The sequence below is a fragment of the Leptopilina boulardi genome, unplaced genomic scaffold (assembly GCF_019393585.1).
Source record: "Leptopilina boulardi isolate dan_hultmark-lab unplaced genomic scaffold, ZJU_Lbou_2.1 LbouV2_208, whole genome shotgun sequence".
Classification (NCBI taxonomy): Eukaryota; Metazoa; Arthropoda; class Insecta; order Hymenoptera; family Figitidae; genus Leptopilina; species Leptopilina boulardi.
Window position 1 is genome coordinate 1,881,630 of NW_026137761.1, and position 10,037 is coordinate 1,891,666.

Below are 10,037 nucleotides of genomic sequence, written 5' to 3' on the forward strand. Positions count from 1 at the left end.
ATTATTTTTAAAAATTCCATCTTTATATAATAAAACATGTTTTATTTACTAAATGTAACAATATTTGTAAACTCAGTTTACAGAGGAATGTTTAATACTTTTTTTTGATCGATGAACGTCAACAATTCGGTAGAAAGGTATAAAATTTAATTGAAATGACTACAAATATTCCCGAAAAGTTATGAAAAGTATAAAAAAAACTCCCTTTTCCTCACTAAATAATTATTAAATTTACATCTTTTCTCTGGAATGTAAGGAATAAATATATGTGACGCACTCTGCAAGAAAGGTACCGAAGCTGAAAAAATCGCTGAGTTTTAGATTGAATAAATGTTCCTTTTTATAATTATGTTTAATTATCACCTATCACTGCTTAAGTACCTTTCTTCAAAACCTGTCACGTAAGATAAATGATAAAATACCCAAACCCGTTTTAAATATTTTCTTTGTTAATAGTAATCAGGTACTGGTGCACAGGCAATTTTTACGAAATCCTCGTATTTAACATGTCCATTAAGAGAAACATTAGCCTCTCGAAAAATTTGTTCAACTAAAAAAAAGAAACGATTGTTTTTTTAAAAGGTGTAAATATTAGAATACCTGATTGAAGAAGTGAAGAAGCACCTTCTTTACTGCTGAGACGTTCTCCCCAGCGAAGCAACATATGTGCCAATTGACGAGCTGGTATGGTTCCAGTTCTCGAAGTATCTGCAGCTCGAAAAGCTTCTATTACTTCTTTTGGAAGATCCTCTGCTCTTGTCTGAAGGTGCACCACTTCCAAAAAGTCAGCAAAAGACATTTTTCCTCCTATAAATATAAGTAATTTTACTTTTTGAAAAAGATTTCTTTAATCTATAAACATTGTAGAAATTAAAATATTTTCTTTTTTTAGAAATTTATAGTTTAATTTTAATAATGATTTAATACCTTTGTCTTTTAAATATTTGTTCAATTCAGCAATCGTAGGACTGAGACCTAACGATCTCATAATAATGGTCAATTCATCCAGAGTACGAATTTGTCCACTTCGTGCAAAGAGATAGAAACATTCCCTAAATTCTAAAACAGCAAAAGACCAATAAATCAATTATTAAATAGTGCAATTTTAAAAATATTATAGTAATACGATATTATTTCTTGTTGTTGTTGTTGTTGTTTAATAATTGTAGACCAGATGTTATTTGTTGTCATCTTTAGGGCTTTATTATTATTATTAACAAAAATAACTTTTAAATTTTTAAAATAAGAGAAAGAGGTGTATGTGATTCCTCTTTTTGGCTTGAAACCTTCATATTTAAAATGTGTTGAAACAAAAAAATTTCTGATCCTTTTTATTGAATAAATTCTGAAGATGAGAAATTCTAATAAGAAATTAGATAGCTGAAAAGTCGGCGATAAATAACATCTGGTCAACAAGTTTTTAACAACAACAACAAATAATATTCTAAAGGCAAATCCATTCAAAATTTATTTTTAAAAGAGAACAAAAATCTACTTCTTTTAATACATGATAGTGAAACTTTAAAATACTAAAAAAAAAAAAAATTAAGCTTATAAGATAATTGGATTCAACATTTTGAATAACCAAAACCTGACATCAAATTCGTAATTATTACTTATAATTATATTATTATAACATAAAAAAATGAATATAAATTCGTAATTAGCCTAAAAAACACAAAATCTCCGGAGTTAACATTTTTAAAGAAATTGAATGAAATAACATTTTTTTATCCACTATTGGATCCCCCATTTTGATTTAAAAATATTGTTATGGTTCAATGAACGAGAAAGTCTGGTTTTAAAAAATATAAAAATTTATTTACCAGTATTAAAATAAAATCAATCTTATACCTATTTACAATGTTTGATAAAGTATTAAAAGTATCTCAAAAAGCTAACAATTACATTTTTGAATGAAATATACAATATAAAATAAAATAAAAAAATTGGAAGCAATATAAAATTGTAGCACATAATGGTGCTATATGACTACTGGACATAAATATTTATTAAAATTATACTCAATTACTTGAACTTACCATCAATATCTTCTTCTCGGAAATATCGTGCCTAAAAGAAGAAAAAAAAGAATATTTTAGATCCTCTACACCATCTAAAATTTCATCAATATTGCGGTCATTTCTGCAATATTGCTACATGTTTAGGAACAGAATAAAGAAAATTTTTTAAAAATTTAAATGAAAAAAAAAATTTATCATGACCATAGATGAAATAGATAAATACCATTTTTGTTAATTTGGACTTAAATTTTTATTAACTCTGAAAAACAAGGACAACTTTTAACATTCAATGTTCAATGTGAATTGACGTATCAAATGTCAAACTAAACTGAATTCAACTTGATCAGCTGTCAAACTGCCGAGATGAGGGCGAGCAGGCCAGAGATGGGTAAGTAGAAAACCTCGATTATAACACACATAAAAACACCTTTATATGTATATACACACGTGTGTAGTTTACTTCAGGTTTTATAAAAAAAAAAAAAAAAAAAAAAAAAACATAACCTGTCTTATCTATTTTATGACTTGAAGTGACTACATGAACAGCGAAATTAAAAAAGAGTGAAAAAAGAAAAAGAAATTTGTAAATCTAAAAACTGATGTAAACATATGTTAAAATTTTTGTTGAAATATTAAAACTGATTACAATCAAGTTGAAAATTCTGCTTAGATAATAGTACGCAGATTTATTTCCAAGTTAATGATTGGAATTTTTTAGGTAAGAACAAATAATTATGTTTTTCGTAAATCATTGTTAGGTTAGAATTCTTAAATCATATGAATTCAAGGTTATTTATATATTCTTTTTTAAATTAATCGTATATGAAAAAAGTATTTACTCATAATCTGGCACTATAATTATTTACCTTAAATGTCTATATATTATTTAGAAAAATTAAAACTTTTTTTAATATAACCTCAAATATGCGTAATATATCAAGGACCGTCATAAAAAGAAAGTAAAATTAAAAAATAATTTTATTTAAAATCACGTCCAAGATCAGAATCAAAAGTTTACTTTATTTAGATTTGATTCGAATAAATGAATAAAAATTAAGTTTTGTTTATATTTTTGATTCCGATATATCAGAATCAAACGTGAACTTTGTTTATTTCTTGAAACAGAAATTTAATTTTAATTCAATTTAACACGCTGTACTTGATGATTCATTATATTTCGTACTCACAGATGATGTGTGTAATACACTTTTAAAAATGACACTTTATTATACACGTTGGTTTTGCATCTTTATCAAAACAGAACAGCTTGTTGACTTTTGTTTCGTCATCATCACATGAAAAAAAAGAAATACAATTAAACTTCCGTGAAGGTCCCTGAAATATAAGTTTATAAAATATCAAGCAATATAAATCAAATTGAAAAAAGAATTTACGAGTTTTATTTTATTTTAAAATTCATTTATAGAAGAAATATGCGTTAAAATGATGAATTTTATAGAGATTTTGGGCTTTGTTTCATAGCTGGACAGTGTTTGTCAAAATCCGAACAGACTGTAATTGTTGTATAGTCAAGATGGAGCAACAGGTATCTTAGGAAATATTTATCAATTTATGTAATTAAATTTATAAATGTAGTACAGTATTTCAAATTTTTTATTTCTATTATACTTATATTTTATTATTCATATTTGTGATGAAAAACTATTTTCCATAATTTTGTAATTTTATACGAAAACTTGATAAAATTTATATTGTCCTATATTTTATCATTTTAATATATGTTTTATTAAAAGTTTAATTGACAATTAGTTAATTGTATAATTATCGAGAAAACAATTTATGTTATATAGTATACATATATTATTTTATCTTACCTCACTCCAAATTTGAATTTTAATCTTTCTGGTTAGGATTAGGAAAATAAAAACTTGAGTGTTTGTGACTAATTATTATATTCTAGAATAATATTTTCTATTTTATTGCATTAATTAATTGCAAAAATGACCCTTTTATATAAAAAAAAATTGCAGCAGAATAGTGATCTATTTGCATGGTTTGTAAAAATTTTACTGAATTTCTAGTGGTCAATTTTCTAGTCAATTAATAAAATTTTTTTTAAATTCCGAAATTTATTTTTTTTTTCAGTTTCTTTTCAAAGTTTTTTTTATTTGATTTTTTTCATTTTCTAATACTTTAATTTTTTAAACTTACTTTTCCCTTCAAAATTCTCCTTTAGTTCTAATTTTTAAAATTCCATTTATCTCATATTGTTTTTTGTTTGAAATAAATTATTAAATTCTTAAATTATATTTTAATTATGATTGAAATGATATGTAATTTTTTCCAATTAAACCAATAAAACTTTAGAAGGTTTTATCGATAATTATTTTTACTAGAGAACATAGTTTTCGAGATTGGCGTTATTATAATTGAAATTATATTATGGTAGTATTAAAAATAACAATAAAAATAAATTGAAAAATATTTCCATTCATTAAATTGAGCTAATAACGCACGTTTATTAAACTCTCATCTATAATTAATTTTCTTTGTCAGCTCAACTTTGCATTTTTAATTTGTTCATTATCCTCAACTTTAACTAAAAATGTTTTTTCTCTTAGTCCATCTGTTTTTAATTACAATATTATAGTTGTTTTTAACAGTAGTTTATAAATTAATAACACCGGTCTGCAAGTTTTTACTTATGTCCGTTACAAAAAAGGGGGAGGTGATTCTTGTCTCATCATGTCAGGATGTTTTGGAATATTAGCTTAAAAGGCCAAACATATCTATTTTGGCCATTTTTATGAATTTTTTGGGGTCAAAAATTTTTTTTTTCATTTTTCCAAATTGCATCATATAGTACTACTTTTAAGCTTTAAAACCCATTTTTCTTTTCTTAAAAAAAGTCATGTAGATTTGAATTTTTGTCGTTTAGTCAAATATATATTTATAAAACTATGAAGGGTGAGGTAGGTATATAAAAAGTGTTAATAATAAAACTATAACACAAATAATTATTTGTGTCTTCGTTAAAAATTTTTGTTGTCCCTAAAAAAATCTACAAAATTGTCCAAAATAGAGATTTTATGGTCTTTTAAGCTAATACAAAAAATCCCGACGTGATGGCAAATTTTGGAGGTCAGATTCGGATTCTGCGTGAAAAAATCTACAAGAATAACCCCCTCCCCTTTTTCTTTGGTAAAAGACATAAGTGAAATTTTACAGGGCTGTATAATTGCATACATTCTATTTACTATTATTACGATTGAACTTTATATGCTCAAAAAGAAACTAATATTTATTTTGTCTTGTTTTAATATAGTTGAAGTTTTTGTTTTTCTATTTAAATATTCTATATATTTTAGATAATCAGAGATGTGTGATTTAAATCAATGTTTTATATTGCATGATTTTTATGAGTAAAAAAACATTTCAATACTATTTATTCATGTATAAAAAGTACATTGATGTTCATCAATGCTTTCGCGGTTTGCACATATCGTATGTATTAACTGTGAAGACATCGATGAATTAATATGTAATGTGCAATAAAAAATTGAGATAAAATGTTTGCTTTCTACAAAAGTAAGTGCCAACGACATAGTACAAAGCAGACATTTATTTTTTTAATCTAGATTAACATTTGCATTATTATGTTAATCATCTTAGAATTTATAAACCAATTCTAATGCTTCCACTTAAATTATTATGTTGTGCATTCTTTTCCTAAAAATAATTTAGTATGCTGTTAAGAATTTTACAAATTGCTTTCTATTTTCACCTTACCTGTTTAGCTTGGAGCAATAATTTTAATCTCAATATTTATTAAAAGTATTTTCAGAACTCATAGTTTATTTGTTTTACACGATGACAAATTTTTATGTACATTCAAATAAGGTATTTATTTTATACGAGTAATTTAATGATGTAAACATTTAACTATTTAAATTACTATGAGTTCTACATTATACCCAACATTAATTTTGATGTTGATACTGTATTGGATTGAATTTAATTTTTTAGTATTTTTCTTATATTTATGTTTCAGACAAAAATCACGAAATCAAAAGCAAGACATTTGCGTCGAAAAAAGCTGAATATTGCCCGAAGAGCAGCTGAGTCTCATATAGCTACTGAAAATAATGAAGAGATAGTAAACGGAATAAAAAATAAATCATTAGAAAATGAGAAAAATGTTAGTAGCGAAAAACATATAATTGTTCCCGATAGTCAAACTGCTATTAAGAGACATGATTTAGGTCAAGTGTCAAATTCTCATTTAAAATTGGAAAATAAGAATCTACCCAGAGAAACAAAACACTCTGACCAAATTATAAATCAAGAACTATTATATTTATTTACGAATACAAGAGAAACTAATTTAAAAAGTGATTATAGTGATGATTTTTTTTCAACACTAGAAGATATTGCTGCAAAGTTGAACAGTATACCTATTGCTTGCAGTGAGAAGGTACCAGAAAAAAAGATGAATTCTGAAGAAAAAAGTAGAGAACAAATAAAAGCTGAGCGTGAAGCAAAAAAAGCAGCGAAATTAGCTGCCAAGAATAAAAATAAAGAAAAAACCGTAGATGCCAAATGTAGTAGTTCAACAGTTGCTAAAGAAACTAGTAATGAAAAACTACAATCTACAGATAGCAATGCCATTTCTAAGGAAACAAAATTAAAGTCTAAAGAGACTAAAGTTATTCCTAAAGAATTAAAATCATTAAAAGAGTCTTCGGCGAAATCTAATCTTGAGTCAATAAAAAGTGAATTAGATGACATTACGAATGAGTTGGATAAAATTCAATTCGGAAAATCTGATACAACACCTCCGAATAAGGAAATACTGAAAGTGTCAGAGGAAAAGAGCAAAGCTCAGTTACGTGCCGAGAGGAGAGCAAGACAAGAAGCTCAGCGAGCTGCTAAACAAGAACAAGGTGACAAAAAGAAACAAAACCCAACTCAAGCAAAAGTAGCAACAACTCAGTTAAAAGTTTCTGAGCCAGTTAAGAAGATTACTCCGAAATCAGTCACAACAAAAGACAGTTCACACGGAGTAAATTTATTTAAACATTTGCATCATGAAAGAGATATCGCGTTAGGTAATGTTTCTGATTTAGGTTCGAAAATTCATCCTGAAATAGTAAAGCTGGGTGTGAAGTATGCGAACAAAATTATCGTGGGAAGTAATGCGAGATGTGTTGCTTTTCTTCAAGCTGTTAAGCACTTAGTTGAAGATTTTGAACGACCTTCTCAAGCAGATTTTACTCGAGGATTGGAAGTTAGCTTACAAGAATCCTCTGTTTATCTTGATCACTGCAGACCCTCAGCTGTATCAATGCAAAATGCCTTAAAACATCTTAAATGGCAAATGTCTTTGTTGCCTGCTACAATATCGGACCAAGAAGTAAATAGCAATTATTGTCATTTATTATTTTCTTTTTAAATCTTTAACAATCTGGGGAATTTTTTCCTATTATCAAAGATGTAAATTTAATTTATAGAATGATACAAAATTAATTATCATTACGTTTTTATTTAATAATTCTATTACTCTAACGTGTTGTGTGAACAAAAACTTTCACATAGATAGAAAGACATACATTTTTTAGCAGTTTATTTTTTTTTTCTTGTTAAAAATATTTTAATTTATAATTGATTTTTTTAAATTCCCATGTGGAATTAAAAATTTTTGCTTATCAATTACAATTTAATTGTTTATTAATTAGTATAATTGCTACTTATGTATTTAATTGCAAGTTTTTAAAATCTTTCAGGCAAAAGTGAAACTTATTAATGCTATAGACACTTACATTCAAGAACAAATATTATTGGCTGATAAAGCAATATCAATAAAAATCCAAACTAAAATAACGAATGGAGATGTGATATTAACATATGGATTGTATGTATAAATTGTTATTTTTTTAAAATTCCGTAAAGTTGAATTTTCATCATACTAAACGATCGCGATGCGTTAAGTGGTCTTTTTCAATGCCGGTTCAAAATATATATTGAGTATGGAATATTTCGTATTAACATATTTTCTTAAAAAAAGTACTGAAAAAAGATAAGAGATTTTTTGGAACATTAGACTTACAGTTTTTTACAGACTTTTTAACTTAAAGTTTTAAAAAGGAAAGATATATCTGAACAGTGCTGTACATAACTCTTTTTTTTAAAAAAAAGTCATTTAGAAATTTAAAAAATTGATTTTAAAGCTTATAGAATGCCTGTATGGGAAATTAAGAAAAAAAATTGTTTTCTAGAATAAATTAATAAATATGTCCAAAATAGCCATTTTTGACCATTTAAGCTCAAATTATACAAAATTGGAACGTGCTTTGCCATTTTTGAGGTCATTATTAAACGAAAGCTAAATTCAAAAAATATTTTGGTAATAATGTCTAAATAAGATTATTTATTGAATTTTACAGCTCATCTTTGATCCATAAAATATTATGTGATGCTCAATCAGCTGGGCGTCAATTTCAGGTTGTAGTTGTTGATGGTAGACCTTGGTTAGAAGGTAAAGAAATGTTGAAGAGATTGGTCAAACATGGAATAGAATGCAGTTATATTTTGATACATGCACTTAGTTTTATAATGCCTAAGGTCAGTCTGATAATTAATATTGTTTCAGCTATAGATATAAATAAATAGAATTTTAAGAAATATATATTTGAATTGAAGTAATATATTCTTTCTTTTAAAAGGTAAGCAAAGTATTTTTGGGAGCACATGCAATTTTAGCAAATGGATCAGTGATGTCCAGAGCTGGATCAGCACAAGTAGCACTTATTGCTAAGGCCTTTAATGTGCCAGTTTTAGTATCCTGTGAGACGCATAAATCCTGTGAAAGAGCACAAACTGATGCTATCGTTTATAATGAATTAGGTATGGTATATTTTAAAACAATAATACAAATTTTAAGCCCATTTCTTAAATTAAAATTGCTTTTTAGGGAAAAGAGAAATTTATAATCAACGACTACTTTCCGTAGTACAAAAATTAATTTTTTTGTGTATTCAATATTTTCAGTATGTTCTTTTGAATTAACTTTTCAATTTTTTTTCTTAAATTGGGTTTAAAGTGTAGGATATTTTTTTATTATTTTCGAATTGAAAAAAATGCGACTTACCAGCTGTTACATTCCAGTAGTATTTTTTAATTAGGTATATTATCGACTTTTTATCAATAATAAATACAAATAGTAATATTTTCTATTGACTGTACCTATGTAGTACAAATTTATTATTACTAAAGATTAATTGAATACTGCACCAAAATAAAGATCTAAATACAAAGTCGCTGTAACAAGAGTAATTATTATAAATACAAATTTCAATTTAATTTTCAATATTTCAAAAAATGATATTAAAAACGTTTACAAAAGAAGCTTAAATATATAGTCAACTTTAAATATTTTTTTTTGTTTTGTTTTCATATAATAATCTCATTTTTATTAAAATGGGCCATATATCGTTATTCCAGTGCAGTCTTCTCATTGTTAAGAAGCTCATGATGTAAAATAAAACAATAAAAAAAGACATATTTAAATACTTTTCTAAATAAAAATAAATTTTAGGAGACTCGGAAGCTCTTACGGAAACATTTTTGTGTGATTCGAGAAAATCTTGTCTTGCCAATTGGAAAACGAAAAAATCATTGAATCTTCTCAATATAACGTACGACGTGACTCCTGCAGATTTAGTCACAGCTGTTGTTACGGAATTAGCGATTTTACCTCCATCCAGTGTCCCTGTCATTCTACGAATCAAACCATCAGAAATATAGTTTTTAATTAAATCCACGTCAAATACTTCTAATTTCTTACTAACAGCTTTTGTAATTATCAATTTCAATAGTTTGATTATCTCAGATTTAGATGATTTTTTGGAAAGTCTGTCTAACTGTGATTGTTGTTACACATTATTGTGTTCTGTTCTTTGTAATAAAATATTTTTAAATCGTATAATTAAAGGTTTATTTTATTATAAAATTATGAAATAATTTTGTTTTAATTTTTAAATTTCTTCATTATTT

General features: G+C 25.9%; 2 protein-coding genes across 3 annotated transcripts; one reads left to right on the plus strand and one right to left on the minus strand.

Annotated features, from left to right (window-relative positions):
* Window position 1: 1 nt before the first annotated feature.
* LOC127278554 (calmodulin-like protein 4) lies at window positions 2–2,410 on the minus strand. The gene is made up of 5 exons (XM_051300319.1): window positions 2,248–2,410; window positions 2,043–2,073; window positions 928–1,059; window positions 625–807; window positions 2–550 (listed from the first exon to the last, which is right to left on the minus strand). Exons 1-5 carry the CDS (start codon window positions 2,248–2,250, stop codon window positions 450–452), a joined length of 450 nt encoding a protein of 149 aa, XP_051156276.1. The 5' UTR covers window positions 2,251–2,410; the 3' UTR covers window positions 2–449.
* Window positions 2,411–2,541: 131 nt separating this feature from the next.
* LOC127278552 (translation initiation factor eIF-2B subunit delta) lies at window positions 2,542–10,004 on the plus strand. Of its 2 annotated transcripts, none has more exons than XM_051300315.1 (7): window positions 2,542–2,742; window positions 3,484–3,570; window positions 6,037–7,398; window positions 7,769–7,896; window positions 8,429–8,606; window positions 8,708–8,888; window positions 9,580–10,004. In XM_051300315.1, exons 2-7 carry the CDS (start codon window positions 3,559–3,561, stop codon window positions 9,786–9,788), a joined length of 2,070 nt encoding a protein of 689 aa, XP_051156272.1. In that variant the 5' UTR covers window positions 2,542–2,742; window positions 3,484–3,558; the 3' UTR covers window positions 9,789–10,004. The 2 variants fall into 2 exon arrangements, with proteins under 2 accessions (XP_051156272.1, XP_051156271.1); XM_051300314.1 differs by having other exon boundaries at window positions 3,507–3,570.
* The last annotated feature ends 33 nt before the right edge of the window (window positions 10,005–10,037 follow it).